Source organism: Erpetoichthys calabaricus, chromosome 5 (assembly GCF_900747795.2).
Source record: "Erpetoichthys calabaricus chromosome 5, fErpCal1.3, whole genome shotgun sequence".
Lineage (NCBI taxonomy): Eukaryota > Metazoa > Chordata > Cladistia > Polypteriformes > Polypteridae > Erpetoichthys > Erpetoichthys calabaricus.
Window position 1 is genome coordinate 13783442 of NC_041398.2, and position 26077 is coordinate 13809518.

Sequence of the window (26077 nt, forward strand, 5' to 3'; positions counted from 1 at the left end):
TGGGAGGAAAAGGCAAAGGACATTTACTCCCAAATTCTCCAGATAAGGTTTAGCACCAAGGATCATTTTGACCCAAGTAGTTCCATCTGGATTAGGCCAGGTTACATTACCTTCCTGCTCCAGCCTGGAAGTTTCCACCTGGTCAGTCTCGAAGATTACAGGTCCACTGTGAATGAGCACATTCTTCCTGGCATGAGCAATCTGTTCCACGTTGTCTACAGCTCTGCCAGATCCTGAAAGCAGAAGGGGTAGGATTAAAATCACACCCAACCACCATCCACGAGAAGTAGACAGTTGCCCAAACTACCACAAGAGGGAAACTGCCTTAATACCGGTTTAAATAGAGCCAGGTGTCAAATACATTAAAAGGTATGAGTACCCACCACAAAAATACAGCCAAAAGCTACTCACTTCTAGAAGGGCAAGTCTGAGTACAGGGGTCTGCTGCAGAAGGATAGCAGGCAGCGGCTACACAGTAGATGAAGATCTACAGAAACAAGGACAGTGGTAAGGCCAAACAGGTCTAGCAGTCCCATATTATATTATGCACACACACGCGTGGATTCCGAGACACTCCAAACCAGAGAATATTTCAGGCAAAACCATATTAACCAAGGATGGACAAACTTCCCACTTAAGGGAACCAACCTTTTCTGCCAAGGCTTGCTGAGCAACAGGATCCACAAAAGCAAACATCTCAAACACAAATCTTTTGTAATGACTTGGGTAGGCCACTCCAGATGTGCTGTCCACAGCCACCAAGCTGGTCAAATAGTTGTCCCCTGTGTATGGACACCTGGGACAAGCAGACCCTCCAGTTAGCACTGACCGACTAACCTCTCCTCCCCACCCTCACCCAGGGGACACCTACCCATTCACCAGAAGGCTCCACTGAGGCTGGCTGGAAGCAGAAGGTCCTGGGGTGACCCAGCAGTCCCCAAGAGTCAGAACAAGGTTAGGGTCAGTCCTGTTCATGATGTGCACTTCCACAGCTACAGGATCCCTCAGCGTTTTGGTCACTGGGTAGTCAGCATCCACATAGTAGGAGGCATAGGTGGGATCTGGACATGGAAAGGAGGTGGCATTAACATCATGGTCAAAAGATGTACTTAAAACCCACTTGTTAACAAGGCATTTGATCTCTTCAAAGAGAAGGAGACACCACAAAATGGTGACCCCACCTCATACAGTACCTGTAGCAATGACCAACTCCAGGTCAAATGGCCCTTGCTCTACTACTGGAAGAGGTGGTGCCACAGTATACACCTCAGCCTCCACTTGCACATCCTGGCTTCCCGAGTAGGTGCACTGGAAGAACAACCTGAGGAGAGAAACACCACATAGCAGGTAGAGCACATTTAGGGTTGGAGGGAGTAGGTTCAGAAGGCTTACTTGAAGACACTGTCCCTGGTGATGGAACCCTCTGGACCATTCCTCACAGTGACGGCAGCAGACATGGTGTTCTGGTAGGTCACATTACCACCAGCCATCTAAAAACGGGGACATCAGTCACTGCTGACCACTACATAGTGGGGGAAACATCACCTTTACACACCAACAACACTACATTTTACAGTTTGTGGATAGTCAAAGGGGATTCTAGACCAGGAATCCACCCCATTAAAAACCTTTAGCATTGTCCTTTGCCCATGGCAGCTTATCAAGCCAAATCAGATTTTCAACTAGCGGCTTAAGGCTTTTCTAGCCAACATTGCTACATCCCCCAGATGGAGTCTCACCTGAACTGTGCTGCCACAGGCACTGACTGGAAACTGGTACATGACAAAGCTGGACAGGCTGGTCACAGGGCTGCAGCTGGGGGAACTGCTGTCCACCAACTGGATGGACCCAAGATCCAGGGGAGGAAGGGTCACATTCTCAGACACCACCACCACAAACTGTCCATCCAGGGTGCACTGCACAGTCACTGGCCAAAGCAAACAAGCATGAATATCCAGTAGCAGACACCTTTCGTCACTCACACCACCCAACTACTCACCATCATTGGCATAGTAGCATGGACTGGTGCTGCTGCTCGAATCGTAGCAACAGTTGTTGGCTTCACAGTCCACTTGAGTGATGGATGAAGACCCTCCACAAGGAAGCTTCTCACTGTCTGCCACTGCACATCTCTCAGCAACACTTCCAGATCGGAGAGCTGCAATGGTCAAAAAGCCCATTTAGAAGATAGGAGACACACTCGGGGTGCAAAACCAGAGGGGTCATCATACCTGGCTTAGGACAGGTGAAGGTTTTCACATTTGATCGTGATCCAACAGCAATTGTCACAACATATTGGGAGCCCTAAACAGAACAGGAGAGGCTCAGACCACAATACAAGATACTCCAATTAATTAAAAACTGCTAAAGCGCCGGCGCTACTCACCCGCTCAGACACGTGAGCGTACGATGAAGAAAAGGGGACCTTTAGTGTGGTGCGGCCAGATGTTACACGGAGGACAATTCCTGGGAGATCTTTGGTCACCTTTACAAGTCCGCTACTCGTCTCTAAAAAAAAAAAAAAAAAAAAATACAAAATTTTAAGGACAACATTTACAAGATGTTACGAGAAGTCCCAGTGGTCGAGGGAACGTCGCACTCACTCTGGAGAAAAACAAGCGGAGAACCAGCAAATGACAACATCATCGTGTCGTCGTCGCATTTCTTAGTCACGTCCGCTGAACGAGCAAAGGCAAAATGAGCGCCGTATACCCAAACGACCAGCCAGAATAGACACCAGCAATCAAAACGAGCCATAGTGTAAATGCACCAAACAGGAACACGACATAAAGTAGATAGCGCGCGCGCGGGTTTAAATCATCGGCGGCGGCGCGCACAGGTGACTCGTTAATGAGAAGGCGCGAGAATGAAGCGCAGGAAATCGGCGGCACTCCATCTGGTCGTGCGGCTTTATTGACCAATCAGCACTCAACGGCATCGGACTGATCCGTCCAATCGAATACCGTGTTGAAGTGACCGCTCTGCAGGTGGACGTGTCTGTTAATTTAATGAGGGAAATCAGGAAACATCAATGAAATAAAGAAGACGAGAAATGTGACAACTACGAGTATTTCTAAAGAGTGGCTTTGCAAAAATGACGGTTTGGGAATGGCCTTGGTGGAGGGTCTTAAATCACATCAGTCTTCCTTTTTAATAATCTCTGATTGTTTAAAAATAATACTAGTATATTATCGATGCCAACTGAATTTAGTTTATTATTTTTTTCTTAAATTCAGTGTTTTTATGATGCAGAAGACAAAATTCTTCCTTATATTGGCTTTGGGGAAGAAATTGTAATGTGCTCCTGTATTTCTTCATTACGTTTTTTATTATTGTTTTTAATAAAAATGGTCTCTTTCTGTTTTCACTTTTTGTTAGCATTTAGTCTTAGCGCTTATCTTGTCATAGCTTCGTTTCCCTAATCGATGCTGAATATTAGCAATTAACGCGTAACTTTAAAATACCCGCAGCTAACCTCCGAGGTGCTTTTTCGTTCGTTTTCTAAAATCCTGTTTAATCAGCCACTTTATAAAGTCCTATTATCCCGGCCCTGAATTATTTTACAAAAATATAATCACATATCGACGGCAATGTAGCCGATTGGCATTGATTTCATTTTAAAGTGACTCTTTATATTCATATCCCTTTCTAACATGTTTTTTTTTATTTTTTCTTCGCTTATATCTGCAGAAGAATTCTTCTTTTGACGCTTTCAGATTTTTCCACTGTAAAAAATTGCTGTATTTTTAAATAAGTAAATTACTCTGTTCACATGTTTACAGTTTTTTAATGCATAACGCTAAGAATTCTGGCATATGTTTCTTGCAAGCAATGTTTTTACAGTATAGTGATTAACTTCTCCAGGCTGCTGGTCAGGCTCTGGCATTGCAAGCCGATGTTTGCTTTCATTTTGGAGACGGGCGTCATCCCAACTGACTATAAAGCGGGGCCTGTCGTCCCAATCTGCTAGGGGCAGGTGTAAGAGTTCAATTTCAACCCATGTTTGTGCACCTGGCATGTGTCTGAGTCTCATGTCTTCCTGAGCTTATGCTTAAAGCTGACGCTCACTATGACTGTATTTATTTATATAACCCCTTAAGAGAAATTTTAAATTTATGGCATAGCCATTTTTCTACAGTACTAAGTTTCCTGATTTTGTACCGAAGCTGGGTCATAAAATTAATGAGGCCATTGTTCTTTACTAATTGTTAAACCAGATGTATGTGGCAAAGTTCACACATCTTCTAAAATAAAAAAATATATACATTCAAAAAGTCACGTACATCGTAAACAAACAGGACTATCAATCAAGTTGTGGTCATCTAAGTTATCAACATCTGCCTTGTCCTGTTAGCAACTGGGTGTATCCAATCATGTTAATTTTTTTCTGAATTTGTAATGAATTAATTTTAAAGGATAGTGACCTAATCAATGAATTGTATAAATACAGCTCAGAGGACACTTATAGCATGTGACTAACATGTAATACACTTGTTACCTCTTCGGAGATTCTGTATTCATAATTTTCTTCCACAAAGGTTGATCACCAGGATTGTGGCGACTGCAAGGGGATAACACTGCTCTCAGTGCCAGGTAAGGTCCTTGTTAGTGTCATCGTTTGTAGGATCCATGATCACTTGCTCACCATGCAGTCTTGTTTTATGCCTAAGAAGTCTGCCATCGACCACATCCTGACACCGAGGTTTCTCATGGTGTGCAAACGCGAATATCAGCTGAGTTTTTTGACATCCTTTGTCAATTTTCGTAAAGCGTTTGACTCAGTTGATCAAGCTGCCCTGTAGGACGTCCTAAGTCTTCGTGGGATCCCCTCATGGTTGCTGAATTTCATGGCCGGCCTGTACACTGATACTGTGAGTGATGTGCAGAGAGGAGGCAGACCCTCTGTGTTTTTCCCAGTTGATTCCGGGGTTTTTGAGTGGTGTGTTCTGCTCCTACTTTGTTCAATGCTGACAGGGTCATGGGGTCCAGCAGCTGTGGGGCATCTTTTGGTGAAGAGAGATTCATGGAACCTGATTTTGCCAATGATGCTGATCTTCGTGGAGTCAATGGAGGCTCTGATGGGGGTCTCGAGAGCATGAGTGAGGTGTCTGAGTGTCTGGGCTTGCGAGTTTCCTGATAAAAACCAAGAGCCAGGCCTTTAATGACCTCTTGGGCACAGCCATCAGCAGTGTGACTGTCTGCAGAAAGAGAGCCGACCTCATCAACAGGTTTACTTGGCAGTGACATCCTGGTGCCTCTTCCTATGAAGTCAGTATATGGACTGGGAGAGCATGGACTGGCATGAGGTCACTTGAAAGGGGTGTGTGGTGCTCCCGATTTCTATGCAAAAGGACGAAGGTCCAAGTCTTCAGAGTCCTGGTGCTTCCTGAGACTTCATGTGATCCCCTCAAGGTTGCTGGATATCATGGCTGGCCTGTCCACAGGTACTGTGAGTGCTATGCACAGTGGAGGTAGAATTTCTGCGTTTTTCCCAGTTGATTCTGGTGTTCGTCAGCGGTGTGTTCTGTTCCTACTCTGTTCAATGCTTGTATGGACTGGGTGTTAGGCAGAGACATGGGGTGCAGCGACTGGGGGGCATCTGTTTGGTGAAGAGAGATTCACTGATCTTGACTTTGCTGACGATGCTGTGATATTCGTGGAGTCAATGGAGGCTCTGATGGGGGCGCTCGAGAGACTGAGCGAGGAGTCTGAGGGTCTGGGCTTGTGAGGGTCTTGACAAAAAACAAGAGCCAGGCCTTTAATGACCTCTTGGGCACGGCCATCAGCAGTGTGTCTGTCTGCGGAGAGAGTATCGACCTCAATAAGAGGTTTGCTTACCTCAGCAGCGACATTCATGTGACTCTGGTGACTTTTCCTATGACGTCAGTATACGGACTGGCAGAGCATGGAGGGGAATGAGGTCACTGGAAAGGGGTGTGTGGTGCTCCAGATTTCTATACAAAAGGATGAAGGTCCAAGTCTTCAGAGTCCTGATGCTTCCTGTTTGTGAGACATGGACACTATCCAGTGACCTGAGATGAAGACTGGACTCCTTAATGTGTGTCTCTGTTTTATCGAAGGTGGAAGGCGCCCGGCTCTGTTTCACTTTTTTTGCCGTTGGTTCACGTTACTGTGGTTAATGGCTAAGGGTTACTTTCGATATTTTTCAGAGATTTTCAATCTTTCCGAATTGTTGGATTTCACATATATAGTTTTGTGGCCAGTATATCGTGAGGGTTAAAGTGCTGTGGCGTTTGTAAAACGACGGACAAATGACACTTTGTATAAAGTCTGCGATGTGTCGCTGCCATTTAACCGTTGCCAGCACCTTAAGAGCTTTCATACTTCGTGTTAAGAGTCCCAGAGATCCTCCCATCTCCATGTTTAAGGGTCTTTGACCGGAGCGCCTTGTTAAAATTCACAGCATTTCATGCAGAGGTGGACGGAGAACACAAAGCAGAAACCCCCCGAAGCCTTGAACGATGTCACCCAAGTGTATCACATTGAATGTTGCAGCGTCAGCGGTGACAGCTTCTCTCGTTTATTGTCTCATTTAAAAAGTCAAACCACCGCACATCCAGGCGGGTATTTTCCAACAATCTCCACATTACCCCAAAAATAAAAGGCTTACCATTCAAAAAATAAAGGCAGGACAGTCACATTTTTACTAAAGCCTGACCGATGACTTCTCACATGTGATGGAATTTGTGTTTCTGTCAAATTTAAATATTCCTTTAGAAACTGCTGATAAACTAAGAAGAGATAACAAAAAATGGCACTTGCATGCAGTAATATTTTCAAATGGTTGTTTTCCGATACAGTATGTCGCATGTACAAGTAATGCCAGGGCTGTCTTTTCAACTCAGCGGTGTCCCCAGATATGCCCATCTAAAGTTTCACGTTGATAACACAAACAAATAAAAATGACCGCGTTTGACACCACCGGACCCTCTTTTCTATGCAAAACTTCTCCAAACGGGGTCCAGGTTCAGAACAAATTTTATAAACAGTGAATCATATAAAAACTCTGACCCCTCCTAAAATACATCTTATAACCCCTCCCGAGCCCACCTACACATCTACATTGTTTGTTCCTCAAATCGAGTGTTTGTTCATTCCGTACACACTCAGCTTTGAGTCATTAAGTCCAAATATGGCCATCTACGTAATGGGGGGACGTCACAGTCGTTGACGTGTGAGGTCTTCGAGCGTGTGACCCACTGAGTCCGAGTTAGTGACCCGGAAATGTGAGGTGGCACGTGCCAAAGGTGTCCTCGCGCCTCCTCTTATTGATTGCTCATAACTGATGCATCACACGGTAATGTCCTGGGACTAGTTTAGGTCAAGAGAATTTGCCGATAGGGGTGGCACGGTGGCGCAGTGGGTAGCGCTGCTGCCTCGCAGTTAGGAGGCCCGGGTTTGCTTCCCGGGTCCACCTTGTGTGGAGTTTGCATGTTCTCCCCGTGTCTGCGTGGGTTTCCTCTGTGCATTTTAGGTGCATTGGCGATTCTAAAATTTTCCCTAGTGTGTGCTTGGTGTGTGTGTGTGTGTGTGTGTGTGTGCCCTGTGGTGGGCTGGCGCCCTGCCCAGGGTTTGTTCCCGGCTTTGCGCCCTGTGTTAGCTGGGATTGGCTCCAGTAGACCCTCCTGACCCTGTAATTAGGATATAGCGGGTTGGATAATGGATGGATGGATGAATCTGCCGATAGGATAGATGTGTCACTTGGAGATACGGAGGGGGTGGGACAATTAGATTTTAAGAAAACAATGTTGATGCTTTCAGTCTTCAATGAGGCTCCTTACCTGAAATTGTCACCAGACATTGGTATTAACTAGTGATGGGAAAACGGAGCCTCGTGTAGCTTTGATACTTTCTTTCAATTTGTGCCGAAAAAGGTTCGAAGCTTTGAAGCATGAACAGCGACATCTGGTGGTTAACGGAGGTCAAGGCAAGAAATCAAGAGCGCAAGAGGAGCGGCTCTCATTGTTTCAGGTTCACATCACAAGGAAAAGGTCAGAAACGTCTGTGTTCATTTCATTCTGCTAAGGTCCTTGTCGATTTATACTATTTAACTTTGTGAACGCCGTTTCTGCTGCTGCACTTTGTTGCTACTGATCTTGATCCAAATTTACGAGGATTTAGCTTTGTTGAAAACCTAAAGAATCTGCAAGGGTTCTTCAAACAAGTGAAGACCTACATTCTTGTGCTTGCCATCGAACCAACTGAATTACAGTGCATCCGGAAAGTATTCACAGCGCATCACTTTTTCCACATTTTGTTATGTTACATCCATCCATCCATTTTCCAACCCGCTGAATCCGAACACAGGGTCACTGGGGTCTGTTGGAGCCAATCCCAGCCAACACAGAGCACAAGGCAGGAACCAGTCCTAGGCAGGGTGCCAACCCACCGCAGGACACACACAAACACACCCACACACCAAGCACACACTGGGGCCAATTTAGAGTCGCCAATCCACCTAACCTGCATGTCTTTGGACTGTGGGAGGAAACCGGAGCGCCCTGAGGAAACCCACGCAGACACGGGGAGAACATGCAAACTCTACGCAGGGAGGACCCGGGAAGCGAACCCAGGTCCCCAGGTCTCCCAACTGCGAGGAAGCAGCGCTACCCACTGCGCCACTGTGCCGCCTGTTATGTTACAGCCTTATTCCAAAATGGATTAACTTCATTTTTTTCCTCAGAATTCTACACACAACACCCCATAATGACAACGTGAAAAAAGTTTACTTGAGGTTTTTGCAAATTTATTAAAAATAAAAAAACTGAGAAAGCACATAAGTATTCACAGCGTTTGCCATGAAGCTCTAAATTGAGCTCAGGTCCATCCTGTTTCCCCTGATCATCCTTGAGATGTTTCTGCAGCTTCATTGGAGGTCCACCTGTGGTAAATTCAGTTGACTGGACATGATTTGGAAAGGCACACACCTGTCTATATAAGGTCCCACAGTTGACAGTTCATGTCAGAGCACAAACCAACCATGAAGTCAAAAGAATTGTCTGTAGACCTCCGAGACTGGATTGTCTCCCGGAACAAATCTGGGGAAGGTTACAAAAACATTACTGCTGCTTTGAAGGTCCCAATGAGCACAGTGGCCTCCATCATCCATAAGTGGAAGAAGTTTGAAACCACCAGGACTCTTCCTAGAGCTGGCCGGCCATCTAAACTGAGCGATCGGAGGAGAAGGGCCTTAGTCAGGGGGGTGACTAAGAACCCGTTGGTCACTCTGTCAGAGCTCCAGAGGTCCTCTGTGGATAGAGGAGAACATTCCAGATGGACAACCATCTCTGCAGCAATCCACCAATCAGGCCTGTATGGTACAGTGGCCAGACGGAAGCCACTCCTTAGTAAAAGGCACATGGCAGCCCGCCTGGAGTTTGCCAAAAGGCACCTGAAGGACTCTCAGACCATGAGAAAGAAAATCCTCTGGTCTGATGAGACAAAGATTGAACTCTTTGGTGTGAATGCCAGGCGTCACGTTTGGAGGAAACCAGGCACCACTCATCACCAGGCCAATACCATCCCTACAGTGAAGCATGGTGGTGGCAGCATCATGCTGTGGGGATGTTTTTCAGCGGCAGGGACTGGGAGACTAGTCAGGATAAAGGGAAAGATGACTGCAGCAATGTACAGAGACATCCTGGATGAAAACCTGCTCCAGAGCGCTCTTGACCTCAGACTGGGGCGACGGTTCATCTTTCAGCAGGACAACGACCCTAAGCACACAGCCAAGATATCAAAGGAGTGGCTTCAGGACAACTCTGTGAATGTCCTTGAGTGGCCCAGCCAGAGCCCAGACTTTAATCTGATTGAACATCTCTGGAGAGATCTTAAAATGGCTGTGCACCGACGCTTCCCATCCAACCTGATGGAGCTTGAGAGGTGCTGCAAAGAGGAATGGGCGAAACTGGCCAAGGATAGGTGTGCCAAGCTTGTGGCATCATATTCAACAAGACTTGAGGCTGGAATTGCTGCCAAAGGGGCATCGACAAAGTATTGAGCAAAGGCTGTGAATACTTATGGACATGGGATTTCTCAGCTTTTTTATTTTTAATAAATTTGCAAAAACCTCAAGTAAACTTTTTTCACGTTGTCATTATGGGGTGTTGTGTGTAGAATTCTGAGGAAAAAAATGAATTTAATCCATTTTGGAATAAGGCTGTAACATAACAAAATGTGGAGAAAGTGATGTGCTGTGAATATTTTCTGGATGCACTGTAGCTGCCCATGATGAGACTGAAGCAGCAGATGTGTCAGATGTCAACTTGAGCAAATCTCTGGGACCGTTACGCAAAAAACTGGTGGCTGATCCATTCACATGGTGCAGAAGCTCCCAGTGGATGGGGACATATTGAAAGCGTCATTGTTTCAGTAAATCTAACATCAGTAAAGCTCTTCACGTTAAAGTTTCACCAGACGTTGGTATTAACTCAAGAAATCTACAAATATAAAGAATTCACACCAACAACTGCCACAAATAAAAGAATGGTGTGTAATAAAGTGGAATGACTGGGAAAAGTATGTACCCCACTGTTCATTGTATAGCAGAGTGGAAACTTCATAAATGAAGAACTTAACCAATAACTTAGTCAGGTGAAGTGTGAAGTTTCCATCATCTTTGGGTGAATTCTTTATAACGCCCTTTCTCAGCCTTCTGCAGATTTTATACTAACAAACTCTAAATTTGGAACATCTATTCTGTTCAGGGCAAAGCAAAAGTCATTTTTTCACTAAATGTTCACAGACTTCCAGGTATTTCAATTTTTATTTACCAAATCACAATTCCATGAGGTTAGAAGTTTCCATACAGTTTGTTATCTGTGCCTTTAAACAGCTTAGAAAATTCCAGAAAATTATGTCAAGCCATTCAACAATTAGCCTCATTGGAATTAACACATGGATGGCTGTTAAGGCCGACCATCTGTACTGATGCTGTCCTGCCCACGAAGACCTTTAGGGTGTTTCCAAATCAGAAACCGTGGCTGGACAGTACGGTGAAGTCGCTACTTAAAGTCCGGGATGTCGGTCTGGTGATAGGCTGGCATATAGCAAAGCCCGAAAAGAACTAAAAAAAGGAATAAACCTGGTAAAATACAAATACAAAACCGCGTATCGAGGAGTATTTTAATAACAAAGACCTACGGAAAATGTGGAAAGGCTTAAAGACCATAACGGATTATAAGCACAGCGATCAGCAGGCCAGCTATGACCCTAGTCTCCCAGACACCTTGAACAGTTTCTTTGCACGCTTTGGTGTATCTAGCAGCAGGGAGACTATACATCTCCCTTGGCTGGAGGAGCAGCATCAACCTCTAGTCCTGCAACTACACCAAGTGAGGTCCACCCTGAGAGGATCAACACCAACGGAGCTGCACAATCGGATAAGATGTCAGGTAAGAGACTGAAAATACAGGTGCTGGTCATAAAATTAGAATATCATGACAAAGTTGATTTATTTCAGTAATTCCATTCAAAAAGTGAAACTTGTAGATAGATAGATAGATAGATAGATAGATAGATAGATAGATAGATAGATAGATAGATAGATAGATAGATAGATAGATAGATAGATAGATAGATAGATACTTTATTAATCCCAATGGGAAATTCACAATTATATATTAGATTCATTCATTACAGACTGATGTATTTCAAATGTTTATTTCTTTTAATGTTGATGATTATAACTGACATCTAATGAAAGTCCCAAATTCAGTATCTTGGAAAATTAGAATATTGTGTAAAGGTTCAATATTGAAGACACCTGGCGCCACAATCTAATCAGCTAATTAACTCCAATCACCTGCAAAAGCCTTTAAATGGTCTCTCAGTCGAGTTCTGTAGGCTACACAATCATGGGGAAGACTGCTGACTTGACAGTTGTCTAAAAGACGACCATTGACACCTTGCACAACGAGGAGGGCAAGACACAAAAGGTCATTGCTAAAGAGGCTGGCTGTTCACAGAGCTCTGTGTCCAAGCACATTAATAGAGAGGCGAAGGGAAGGACAAGATGTGGTAGAAAAAAGTGGACAAGCAATAGGGATAACCACACCCTGGAGAGGATTGGGAAACAAAACCCATTCAAAAATGTGGGGGAGATTCACAAAGAGTGGACTGCAGCTGGAGTCAGTGCTTCAAGAACCACCACACAGACGTATGCAAGACATGGGTTTCAGCTGTCGCATTCCTTGTGTCAAGCCACTCTTGAACAAGAGACAGCGTCAGAGGCGTCTTGCCTGGGCTAAAGACAAAAAGGACTGGACTGCTGCTGAGTGGTCCAAAGTTATGTTCTCTGATGAAAGTAAATTTTGCATTTCCTTTGGAAATCAAGGTCCCAGAGTCTGGAGGAAGAGAGAAGAGGTACAGAATCCACGATGCGTGAGGTCCAGTGTAAAATTTCCACAGTCAGTGATAGTTTGGGGTGCCATGTCATCTGCTGGTGTTGGTTCATTGTGTTTTCTGAGGTCCAAGGTCAACGCAGCCGTCTACCAGGAAGTTTTACAGCACTTCATGCTTCCTGCTGCTGATGAACTTTATGGAAATGCAGATTTCATTTTCCAACAGGACCTGGCACCTGCACACATTGCCAAAGCTACCAGTACCTGGTTTAGGGACCATGGTATTCCTGTTCTTGATTGGCCAGCAAACTCGCCTGACCTTAACCCCATAGAAAATCTATGGGGTATTGTGAAGAGGAAGATGCAATACGCCAGACCCAACAATTCAGAAGAGCTGAAGGCCACTATCAGAGCAACATGGGCTCTCATAACACCTGAGCAGTGCCACAGACTGATGGACTCCATGCCACGCCGCATTGCTGCAGTAATCCAGGCCAAAGGAGCCCCAATTAAATATTGAGTGCTGTACATGCTCATACTTTTCATGTTCATACCTTTCAGTTGGCCAACATTTCTAAAAATCCTTTTTTTGCATTGGTCTTAATTGATATTCTAATTTTCCAAGATACTGAATTTGGGACTTTCATTAGTTTTCAGTTATAATCATTAACATTAAAAGAAATAAACATTTGAAATACATCAGTCTGTGTGTAATGAATGAATCTAATATTCAAGTTTCACTTTTTGAATGGAATTACTGAAATAAATCAACTTTGTCATGATATTCTAATTTTATGACCAGTACCTGTATGTGCTGATCAAGTGGCAGGAGTTTTTCTGGACATTTTCAACCTTTCTCTACAACTTGCAATGGTCCCTGTCAGCGGCAAATCCTCCACGATTGTGCCAGTGCCTAAAAAAAATCAGCGTTCACCTGCCTTAATGATTACCACCCTGTGGCTCTGACCCCAGTAATAATGAAATACTTTGAGAGAATCCTCCAAAAGTATATCAAGGATGCCATCCCTGCTGGATTTGACAACCATTAGTTCACCTACAGGAGGAACAGATCTACAGAGGATGCCGCCTTGATAACACTTCACACAGCCCTGACTCATCTGCAGTGCCATAACACTTATGTCAGGATGCTATTCGTCAATTTTAGTTCAGCATTTAACACTGAAATCCCGGACAAGCTGGTACAAAAGCTTTATAATCTGGGTCTGTCCACATTGTTGTGTCTCTGGATCAGGGACTTTCTCACCACCAGGCCTCAGCTGGTTAGATTTGGAGATCGTACATTAGCCACACTGGTTTTGAACACGGGCACGCGACAGGGTTGTGTGCTCAGCCCAGCACTCTTCACGTTATTTACTCACGATGGCTCTGCCATCCATGCCACAAATATGTTTGTGAAGGTTGCGGATGATACGACCGTTGTGGGTCTTATAGCAGACAATGATAAGACTCACTATAGAGAGGAGGTACAACACCTAGCATGGTGCTCAGCCAACAACCTCATCTTGAACACCAGCAAGACCAAAGGGGTTATTGTGGACTATAGGAGGTCCAGAAGAACAGAATATGCTCCTATATTCAAACACGAGGAGGCTGTAATATGTGTGTGGACAATATCAAGTTCTTGGGTATCCACATCACATCAGATCTGACCAGGACTTTGAACACATCTCACCTTGTAAAGAAGGCCCAACAAAGACTCTTCTTCCTCTGGAAGATGAGATATGTTGGATTCTCCTCTCGGCTGCTCACAAACTACTACAGATCTGCTATAGAAAGCATTCTCTGGACTTATCCTCCAATCTTCAATGCCTGTTTAATGTAATATACTCAACAAACTCAAACAACCCAGAAATATTATTATCATTGGATGCAGAAAAAGCATTTGACATGATTGAATGGAACTACCTTTTCACTATATTAGAGAAATTTGGGTTTGGCCCGAACATCTGTGCATGGGTCAAACTACTGTATACCAATCCTGAAGCTTCAGTTTGTATTAACAACATTTGTTCAGACTTCTTTAAACTAGAATGTGGAACAAGACAAGGTTGCCCCTTGTCACCACTGCTATTTGCAGTCGCCATTGAACCACTGGCGGTCCACTGTTTAAATTTTTATCAGATAAAGGGGATTTTCAGAGAAGGACTGGAACAGAAAGTTTCTTTCTATGCAGATGATATGGTACTGTATATATCAGACCCACAAAATTCTGTGCCTACATTCTTAAGAGCACTTATAGAATTTCAAAAGATCCCTGGTCTCAGAATTAATTTGACTAAATGTGTGCTCTTTCCAGTGAATTTTCAAGCACACAATATCAGATTGGACAACCTTCCCTTTTACCATCGCAGATCAGTTTAAATACCGAGGGGTGAACATCACAAGTAAACATAAAGCTCTTTATAAACAAAATTTCACCGTCTGTATGGAAACAATTAAGCAAGACTTGCATAGATGGACAACCCTTCATCTCACTCTAGCTGGAAGAATTAATGTTGTTAAGATGAATGTTCTTCCTAAGCTACTTTTTTATTTCAAAACATTCCAATATACATCAATAAATCATTTTGTAAGCAATTAGATTCAACCATAACCTCATTTATTTGGAACTCAAAACATCCACGTATCCATAGAGCAACCCTACAAAGACCTCAGGCAGAAGGTGGCATGGCTCTACCTAACTTTCAGTTTTATTACTGGGCAGCAAACATACAGACTCTAAAAACCTGGAAACTGTTGTGGCGAAAAATCTTCACCAGAAGGGTTTTTACCTGAAATAAATGCTATTAGGAGTCTATGGATAGGCAAACAGAGTCTATAGTTTTATTGCAATAAAATAAGCCTAAAAATAACAAGGACTCAACCCAATACGGCAAAATTGAGCTGAGCCCCGAACAGTTCCAGACTAAAAACTTATATATCCTTTCTTATCACATTTTACTTGCTCAATTAGCTCATTCTGCACTTGGCTTTACTGTCCATTGTTTTTCTCTTGGTTTCTGTTCTGCTTATTTTGATTGGTCTAAGGCTGGGCAGATTGCTTCCTCGTACCATCTTTGAGCAAATGAGCTAATTTGAGCGAGGTCCGAAAAGATAGGAAATGACATAAGAATAGCCCAGTTTCTCCGACTCCCCTTTACTCCTGTCCAGCCGATACCTTGAGTTCCCATGGGAACCCTTATTATCTCCTGACTTCACTGCAGCTGGCCCCTCGGTATTTCTACTTGTCTATTGTTCACTTCCAGTTTGTTTTTTCTTATTTTCTTTAACTGGCCAAGGCCTTAATTCCATATATGGGTTTTCTCTCGTCATTTCCTTTTCTAAGCCTTCCAGACTTTTTTATAATGGTGGCCTGAAGCTTAAGCTTTGATTTAAAAGAAATACAGGTGCTGGTAGTAAAATTAGAATATCATGACAAAGTTGATTTATTTCAGTAATTCCATTCAAAAAGTGAAACTTGTATATTACATTCATTCATTACACACAGACTGATGTATTTAAAATGTTTATTCCTGTTAATGGTGATGATAATAACTGACAACTAATGAAAGTCCCAAATTCAGTATCTTGGAAAATTAGAATATCAATTAAGACCAATGCAAAAAAAGGATTTTTAGAAATGTTGGCCAACTGAAAGGTATGAACATGAAAAGTATGAGCATATACATCACTCAATATTTAGTTTGGGCTCCTTTGGCCTGGATTACTGCAGCAATGCGGCGTGGCATGGAGTCGATCAGTCTGTGGCACTGCTCGGGTGTTATGAGAGCCCATGTTGCTCTGATAGTGGCCTTCAGCTCTTCTGAATTGTTGGGTCTGGCATATTGCATCTTCCTCTTCACAATACCCCATAGATTTTCTATGGGGTTAAGGTCAGGCGAGTTTGCTGGCCAATCAAGAACAAGGATACCATGGTCCTTAAACCAGATACTGGTAGCTTTGGCATTGTGTGCAGGTGCCAGGTCCTGTTGGAAAATGAAATCTGCATCTCCATAAAGTTCGTCAGCAACAGGAAGCATGACATGCTCTAAAACTTCCTGGTAGACAGCTGCGTTGACCTTGGACGTCAGAAAACACAATGGACCAACACCAGCAGATGACATGGCACCACAAACCCTCATTGACTGTGGAAACTTTACACTGGACCTCACGCAACGTGGATTCTGTGCCTCTCCTCTCGTCCTCCAGACTCTGGGATCTTGATTTCCAAAGGAAATGCAAAATTTACTTTCATCAGATAACAGCAGTCCACTCCTTTTTGTCTTTAGCCCAGGCGAAACGCTTCTGACGCTGTCTCTTGTTCAAGAGTGGCTTGACACAAGGAATGCGACAGCTGAAACCCATGTCTTGCATACGTCTGTGTGTGGTGGTTCTTGAAGCACTGACTCCAGCTGCAGTCCACTCTTTGTGAATCTCCCCCACATTTTTGAATGGGTTTTGTTTCCCAATCCTCTCCAGGGTGCGGTTATCCCTATTGCTTGTCCACTTTTTTCTACCACATCTTGTCCTTCCCTTCGCCTCTCTATTAATGTGCTTGGACACAGAGCTCTGTGAACAGCCAGCCTCTTTAGCAATGACCTTTTGTGTCTTGCCCTCCTTGTGCAAGGTGTCAATGGTCATCTTTTGGACAACCGTCAAGTCAGCAGTCTTCCCCATGATTGTGTAGCCTACAGAACTCGACTGAGAGGCCATTTAAAGGCTTTTGCAGGTGTTTGGAGTTAATTAGCTGATTAGAGTGTGGCACCAGGTGTCTTCAATATTGAACCTTTTCACAATATTCTAATTTTCCGAGATACTGAATTTGGGACTTTCATTAGTTGTCAGTTATAATCATCAACATTTAAAGAAATAAACATTTGATTAAACAGCAGTCTGTGTGTAATGAATGAATCTAATATACAAGTTTCACTTTTTGAATGGAAAGACAAATAAATCAACTTTGTCATGATATTCTAATTTTATGACCAGCATCTGTATTTATGTTAGAACATTTTTCATTTTCCTTGCATTACATAACCTGACCTTCATATGTGCCTTTCAGGGCCATCTTTTCTCTGTGGTATCATTCTTTTAGCTTCCTATTCCTGGACACAGGTGTTCTCAATCTTTTCTTTATCTGTTCTTTCCCACACTAACAATTCTGCTGTAAGCTTAAAAAATAATGCAAAATGACTGATTTTTTAGTTTAACTATTTACTTGACCCATCTTATTTTCTCAACATCCTAATTTATGCCTAATCCAATGTTTTAGAAGCTTTTATAATTACTTTTTATGGCTCTGTTAATTTGCTATTTTTATGCTAATATAAAAAATTTTCCTTCTACAATACAAATAGATGAACATACACAGGCTTGGTCCGCAATGGAAGTAAAATACTGCAGTACTTTATATTCCTTGCTTTGTGCCCCAATAAATGCAAGTTATCGGCAATATACTAATAACCCAATTGTGCTTCAGTCACTCAGAATATGGAACCAATGTAGTAAGCATTTTAAGATGGAGAATCTTATCTGTGGCACCTCTGCAGGAGAACCACCTCTTTCAACCCTCGCAAACATATGCAGTTTTTAATATCTGGAAAAGATTTGGGATTAAATTGCTCAGAGATCTTTATATTGACAACATCTTTGCATCCTATGAACAATTACATTCCAAATTTCTTTCCAGCCACACATTTCTTTCATGATCTTCAAATTAGGAACTCTGTTAAACACAACCTTCCCGATTTTCCTCATCTTGGACCCTCCTCCATGCCAGAAAAAAAATATTGCTCAATTTCAAGGACTTTGACACCATCTCTGCAGTATATAAAATAATGGTGCAGTCCCTCCCTTTTAAAGATCCAAGAGGACAATGGGAAAAAGATTTCTTAAATCAATATATCAGAAAAGGAGTGGAAAGTAACAATGCAGAGACTTCACTCGATCTCCATATGCTCAAAGCATACAATTATTCAACTCAAAATTATATATCGAACACATCTGTCTCACCTAAAACTGTCCAAAATGTTTCCAGGGTGAGATCCAACCTGCGAACGCTCCAATCAAGTTTTGGGCCTGCACCAAATTAACATCATTTTGGACCAAAATTTTTAAGTGCCTTTTAGACAGCCTTGGTGTCACAATCCCTCCTAACCCACTAACAGCTGTGTTTGGTGTTCTTCCAGATGGGTTTAAAGTGGAGAAGGACAAATAAACGGATTGCCTTCACTACACTATTGGCACGCAGACTTATTTTGCTAAACTGGAAGAATCCTAACTCTCCTCGTTTAAGTCAGTGGGAAACTGATGTTTTATACCATTTCAAATTGGAAAAAATCTAATATTCAGTTAGAGGATGTGTATAGATTTTTTTCAAAACCTGGCAGGATCTAATCAATGATATCTTAGAATAAGCTCTTAAAGCACTGAAGAAGCAATTATCTCCACCTCTTTTTCTTCTCCGATTTCTCTATTGCCCTATTAAACCCAACAATTCTGCGGTGGGTTGGCACCCTGCCCAGGATTGGTTCCCTGCCTTGTGCCCTGTGTTGGCTGGGATTGGCTCCAGCAGACCCCCGTGACCCTGTGTTCGGATTCAGCGGGTTGGAAAATGGATGGATGGAACCCAACAATTTAGGTATGTCTACAAGCCTTAAGTTTTACTCTGCTGGCCATGCTCTCTCTCAGGGTAGGAGCGACTTGTTTTCAATCCTATCTTTTGTAAAAATTGATTTGTATGGAATGATTACAATAAAATTAAAAAAAAAAAGAAAGCATTCTGTCACAGTATGACAGTGTGGTATGGCAGCTGCACAACACAGAAAGGACTTGGCACGGGTGGTGAGAAGAGCACATGGGACCGTGGGAAGTTCTCTCCTAGACTTGGACGCTGTATATGCTGGGTGGGTGTAGAAGATATCACCCATCCGGGAAATGGACTGTTTGTACCACTGCCTTTGGGAAAAAGGTACAGAAACAAAAACACCAGCAGACTGAAAGACAGCTTTTTCTGCCAGAGCTGTGAAGTCCATCTGCCCCTGCGGATACAAACACACACACCTACCCCCGTGTAGACATGCACACGCACTTTCCCTCGTAATCAAACACACAGGTCTCTGCAGGAAAAGTCTGGACTTGATGTTTTATTGCTACTGTCTTTTATATGTTATTGTGTATTTATGTATTCTGCCTTGAAGCCGAGTCCTACCAACAAAAAAATCATGTGTATGCATAATGACAAATAAGCAAGGAATATACAGGGGAAAATGATAGGAAAGCATCAGCTTCTCTCAGTCAATCTGAACAGACTGTGAATTTCCCCTTGGGATTAAAGTATCAATCTGAAGCGTATCGAGGCAAAACTGTCAAATACACAGCTGTCACGTGAGCCGTGACATTTGAAGGTTCGAACGTCATCAGTGCCTCACGGCTTGTTTCGTTGGTTTGACAGCTTTGGCACTGAATGAACAGGTCGTCTATATAAAAGGCATCATTCTCATTCAACAAGGTTGGGATGTGAGAAGAGAAAGATCTGGAGAGCATGGGTGACAGGACGAACAGCAGAAAACAACGTTCAAAAGTTAAATAGTATAAACTAGCAAAATACCCGCGCTTCACAGCGGTGAAGTACTGCTTTAAAATTTTAAATAATAAACTGAGGGAAAATGTACCAATAATTATTTGTTAAGGATCTCTTTGTATACCACATTGTCAGTTCGCCCCTCCGGTTGTAATATGACCAAGCTGTGCGCTGAGCTTACTCTTGAACATGCAACGTATAGTTGGCCATGTAAAAAGCAATCTTGCCTCAAATCAATGCCAACCTTTTGTAGGGTCTGTCCCTGAGACTTATTGTCATTGCGAAGCAGAGCCTTACTAGAAATTGGAGGTGTTTGAATTGAAATGGGAGATCAGAGGGTATAACGGGGATGCGAGGAATAAAAACTCTCTCCCCTGAGCCACCGCCAGTAAAAATAGTTGCCTCAATTAGGTTCTTTTGCAGGCATGTGACCTGAAGTCTCGTGCCATTATAAAGTTTCAGTGGCTGTAAGTTTCTCAGTAACATTATTGGTGCCCCAACCTTCAAAATGAGATTTTGATCAGGAGTGCCTGGAGGATTCAGAGTGTGGACCGAGCTGCAGGCTATGGACGTATATATGTACATAAGTAGGATTCAGTTAGTGTTGGGAACCCGCATACCAAATTTTTTGAAGATGGGCCCATTAAGTAACAAAGACCATTGGAAAGTTCAATATGGCAGCCGACAGTGGTGTCATACCACCGAAATAAGTACGTACATCGGTTTCGGGTTAGTGCAGGGAAGCCGCCTACAAAATTTCGTGAAGATGGGGCCATTAATAAGAAAGTTTAACATGGCGGACGTTGTCGACCGTTATGACGGTTATGAGTAGAATTGCGAAATGAAACCTGCTTAACTTTTGTAAGTAAGCTGTAAGGAATGAGCCTGCAAAATTTCAGCCTTCTACCTACACGGGAAGTTGGAGAGTTAGTGATGAGTGAGTCAGTGAGGGCTTTGGCTCTTATTAGTATAGATGTATATGTGTATGTATACTGTATATATGTGTGTGTGTGTATATATATATGTATATATATCCATCCATCCATTTTCCAACCCGCTGAATCCGAACACAGGTTCACGGGGGTCTGCTGGAGCCAATCCCAGACAACACAGGGCACAAGGCAGGAACCAATCCCGGGCAGGGTGCCAACCCACCGCGGGACACACACAACCACACGCAAACACAAAGCATACACTAGGGCCAATTTAGAATCACCAATGCACCTAACCTGCATGTCTTTGGACTGTGGGAGGAAACCGGAGCGCCTGGAGGAAACCCACGCAGACACGGGGAGAACATGCAAACTCCACGCAGGGAGGACCCGGGAAGCGAACCCAGGTCCCCAGGTCTCCCAACTGCAAGGCAGCAGCGCTACACACTGCGCCACCTATGTATGTATACTGTATATATATATATATATATATATATATGTAAGAGAAAATAAAGAGAAAGCACACGTTTCTAATATGTTTAATTTCACAATGCTTGTGGGTATACAATATTTTTTGTTGTTCCATTGTCTGTGCAGAATGTTAGACTGAATAATATTGTTAAGTTCGTAGACGTCTCTGTTTTTGGCCGCAAAAATAGCTCATTCACTCAGCCAATCGTGATTCTTATAATTGGTTTGAATATTGGGAAATACTTTTTCAACCAATTCTTCTTTTGACGTCACTAAATTGCAGAAGTTATGAGGCAATGAAATTCGTCCTGAGTTCAGATCAACTGCCACCTTTCCGTTCCCAATTCCCAGATTTCTCTAACCCCGTTATTGACAGTTTGCATTATTTGATCGTAAATGCCTTTTTGCTGAAGCGTTAGCTTAGGAATATTTGGTTGCACATACGACAAAAGATCCCCCGTGTTGTAATTTTGTTCACGACGCAATTCTACATCGAACGAAACAGCAGCAGATCGATTCGGTGATGGCATTCCCAATTGATTGAGAACTTTGTTCGCGATTTCTAAGCACAAATCTTCAATCATTATCAACGCTTAGTTGTAGACGTCTGCTGTGAAATCCATGTTTCTATTTGAATTTTACTTGCGTATTCGACTGAAAATATCTTCAGCCATGTGCGATTTATATTTCTCCCATAACTGTGTTGGAGATGAAGGAGAGCAGGCGGTCAATATGATTGCAAACAATGCACGAATTTGATTTGGATGTGACGTGTTGCACGCGTCATTAATGTATACATCCCAGTGTCGGTCGTTCTCCAATAAATTCAGAGCTTGACATGTACTTCGGAAAGTGGCATGTGTAACGCCGTTGACAATTCCCAATTGCTGGAAAGACGTTGGACCGGCACATTTACCAACAGCATGTGAACAAAGAAGCATTCATCTTGATTGGGATGCACGGTGTACAGTCTGCCTATCGTAGTTTCTTTGAATATGGCAGGTTGTCCGTTGACTCGCTCTCCTCGTTTGCGTTGTTCAAATGATTTTCTACTCGCATTCCATGTGTAATACGTAGGCACTTCCGAATACAGCAGTGTTTTCACAAACGCGTCATTTTGACATAACGTAAAGAAAGCAATTAACGTTGTAGCCGGTGGATTCAGGGCTATTTGTTGCACATTTGCAGCTGTGAAATAAACGCGTTGTCCATTTTCTAGATGTACTGCTAAGTGAACAACATCTGGACTTCGTTCATGTATTGGAAATGAAAGAATTCGCCGTACAGCTTCATTGCTGCTTATGTATCTTCCAGCCTAATACTGTGCGATTTCATCGATATGACCGCATTCCTGTCACTTCATTCTGGTTGCACGCCAAAAACTGCCATGTCGCTGCCTTTATTCACGTACTTACAAATGTATTTGATCAAAACATTGAAATACAATCGTAAAATATTTAGTATGGCGTGTGTTGCGTTTACGTCCAACAGATGGCGCTGTGTTTTTTTAAAAAAGCATGTTTTTACCTGTCACAGGTGTGCTAGCAATATAATATGTATATAAAAACACGCGCGTTTTCCAAAGCAACGTTGTGTCAAAATTTCAAAGCAATCGGTGAAGAACTTTCGGAGATTTAATGTTTTGAAGAAACGAACATTTACATTTTTATTTATATAGATGTGTTTGAGAATATATATATATATATATAGTTTTGGCAGCCAGGCGCTTTTTTTCCAACCTAGAAGACGTCTCTTGAGATCCGTTTAATCGCCTCGTTGATTGCATGTCCTCCCAGGTAGTTTCAATCCCCATTTCCTGCACCGAGTCATCTCCCCTTTTATGAGTGACTGTGTTAGTCGCCGTACTTCGTACAGGTCTTTGAACGCACTAAATACTTGTAACTGGTGTCGCCCGTCGGCTACTTTCGACAGGGAATGGAAGCAATTGTCGAGTAACAAAAATTTGTAAGTGATTTCGCATTGTAGTAAAAACTTGATCACTTGGGTCAATACCTAAAGAAATACACACAGCAAATGCAATTGCGAATACACCAGAATCTGTATGATTTAATTGTTGCTGTGCGTCTTCATAAACTATGGGAGGTTTGTAAGGAAACAAAGCATGCTGATCTGCTCCCATTTCATCTTACAGTACTCTACGACCCGGAACTGATCTGATGTTCATACTAACCTGGTTTATGGCTTATGGCTCCGGGGCGATCACGCCTGAAATTACCAAGCGTTACTGTTTATATCTGTGTATTGGAACATCCAAATCCTGCTTCCTCCTCCTGCTGCTTGCTATCGCCGCTTACCCACGATACCATACCCGCCTGTCCTACCGGCTTTGTTGCTGTGCTGCTTCTACACTGCTATCAGCTAAGTATCACTCACTATTTTAGCGCTTCGAGGACTGAGAAAAGCGCTGTATAAATGTAATGAATTAAACACTAAAGTACAAAAACGAAGTAGAAAGTAACACTAAACCGCAACACCGCCGGGAGCACTGGCACACTGCGTCTACTAAACACTAAAGGAGAAAGGACTAAACACTATGGAAAAAGAACGGCATGACCGCGTCAGCTGCGGAGCTCCGCTCGGAACGAAATGAGGGGAATGGGAGGGGTGATCACGTGACTCCAACACCCGCCTTAACTCTCCGTCCCTATACAAACACACCGATTCCAACTCTCCTTTATTTAGATGACAGACTTCTCACCATTAACTACTGACGCAAGTCTGAAACAGGGAGTGCCGCTTCACTTGCGCTCTTCCTTTCTTGCCTTGACAGTTAACCACCAGATGTCGCTGTTCATAGTTTGAAGTCTTCGCCTAAGCTTCGAATCTTGATCCGCACCAATAGAAAGAAAGCCCCAAAGCTTCGAGACTTCATGACTAGCAAAGATACTGTAGAGCCAAGCATAGAAACCAAGAGATCCGCATTCTCCATTCGAAATCTTTAGATCAATATATTTCACTTACAAGAGGGAATACCCCTTTTTTGAATGTTAACTTCAGCAGTCGGCAAGGAACGCAAACTAGTTGATAGTTTACCCTTTGTACTTCAAATTTGTCATTTGAGTTTCACTTTTCTAACCAGACTGAACTACTTTGTGCAAAAACAGGGGCACACCAAAATCAGTGCATATAAAAAGACCCAATCCTGGCTTGGATGGCTACAGAGATTAAACACATCCAACTGGACACGTTCATAGTCACACCCCCTTTTTTTTTTTAAAAAAAAAAAAACACACAGGAGTTGCACTGAACGTAAATATTCAGTGAAAGTGCTACCTCTAAGAATGGCCACATCTGAAGGAAGTCTCCAAGATATGCACTTCTGTGCTCTAGCAGGTGAGAAACTGCAAACTGAAATGGAGATTAAGCGAATACAATTAGAACAGGGGTCCTCAATCACAGTCCTGGAGGCCCGCAGGTTTTTGCTCCAACCCAATTGCTTAATAAAGCCATTATTGCCCAAGAAACTCTCCTTCACTTTCTCACCCTTACTGCTTATTTTAGTCTAACAGCTGTGTGTTTCATTGCTCCCCAATTAGCAACAACAAAAAGCATTTGTCCATTTAGCTTGTTAACATTTACTCCTGTGTAAATATCATGCACTTTTGGGTTTAATTTAATATTTGGAAGGAAAGTGAACTGAATTCTATTTTAGCCTGCAAATCATTATTTCCTAAAAAAAAAAAAAAAAAAAAATCCGTGACCTGCCATAGAGTTAAAGCACTAACAAGCCATGGAATTTGTAAGAATTTCCAATTAAGCAATCGGGATAGTACAAAACCTGCAGCTACTGTGGCCTTCCAGGACCCCTGCTCTAGAAGAATGAAGATACTCCCTAGACACCAATTACTCCCATGGGACTTAATGCAATGGAGAAGGAACGACCAAGTCTAAAGCAAAAAAAAAAAAAAAAAAAATCAGCAATTCGAGATTTGCGTGCAAAGTGTTGGCTGTGGTATTAAAACATTGCTAGATCTGCAAAAGCCCCCCCACCTCCAGAGAATTATCCAACAACATCTTGCACCAAGGATTACCTTGGGAAATTAAAAGGAGGTTGAAACCATTAAAATTGAGGGGAAGGAATGGAATACCACATCCCCCACCCGATTCCTTCAACGTGTTAGTATGGCTGGATAGGGAACCCAGAATTTAAGTAAAAATGCAATGAGGGCTTACTGTAGGTCAGTTTCAATTAGAGCCAAATCAGTACAAAAAGATGACCAGTCATGTAATCAAAACAGTTTTATTAATGTTTCAGATTCACTTTTTCCCAGTGCAACCTTCTTACAGCAAGTACAGCCAAAATGAGCATCACTATCACGAGGGTAGCTGCAGCTCCTAGCACCAGGTATCCAGTGGGAAGAGAGTCTAGGGGAAGAGAAGGCAAGTAAAGAACATTTACTCCCATATTCTCCAGACGTTTAGCACCAAGGATCATTCTGACAAGATGGAACATTACCTTCTTTTTCCAGCCTGGAAGTTTCCACCTGGTTAGCCTCCATGATTACAGGACCACTGTGAAGGAGCACATTCTTCCTGGCAAGAGCAATCTGTGCCCCCTTGTCAGCAGCTCTGCCAGATCCTGAAAGGGGTAGGACAAAACCAAATCCATTAACCATCCAGAAGTAGCCAGATTGTCCAAACAGCTACCACAATTCAAAAATTGCCTTGACACCGCTAGCTCTGTTGATCTTAGTTTAAAAAGAATTAGG

General features: G+C 42.9%; 2 protein-coding genes and 1 long non-coding RNA gene across 14 annotated transcripts in view; 1 reads left to right on the forward strand and 2 right to left on the reverse strand.

Annotated features, from left to right (window-relative positions):
- LOC114641729 (zona pellucida sperm-binding protein 4-like) overlaps positions 1-2798 on the reverse strand; it is a 290625-nt gene extending 287827 nt beyond the window's left edge. The window contains exons 1-2 of the mRNA XM_051927497.1: positions 2604-2798; positions 2387-2508 (exon numbers count right to left, since the gene is read on the reverse strand). Of these exons, the coding sequence (XP_051783457.1) occupies positions 2387-2508; positions 2604-2757 (276 nt within the window). The 5' untranslated portion in view covers positions 2758-2798. The remainder of the gene's footprint in view (positions 1-2386; positions 2509-2603) is intronic.
- Positions 1-26077, reverse strand: part of LOC114641732 (zona pellucida sperm-binding protein 4-like) — a 144982-nt gene that overhangs the window by 130 nt on the left and 118775 nt on the right. For 4 of the 12 annotated variants that reach the window (XM_051927515.1, XM_051927516.1, XM_051927514.1 and 1 more), the window contains exon 11: positions 25825-25947. The exons of 6 other annotated variants lie outside the window; for them this stretch is intronic. In XM_051927515.1, coding sequence (XP_051783475.1) covers positions 25825-25947 — 123 coding nt within the window. Of the gene's footprint in view, positions 1-110; positions 234-411; positions 488-648; positions 797-871; positions 1062-1193; positions 1322-1392; positions 1491-1739; positions 1928-25824; positions 25948-26077 lie in introns of all 12 variants that reach the window. 2 more of the 12 variants (XM_051927507.1, XM_051927506.1) reach the window with 2 other exon arrangements.
- On the forward strand, positions 107-25948 carry LOC127527779 (uncharacterized). The gene is made up of 2 exons (XR_007934898.1): positions 107-161; positions 25876-25948. It is a non-coding gene; the product is annotated as an uncharacterized LOC127527779 (long non-coding RNA).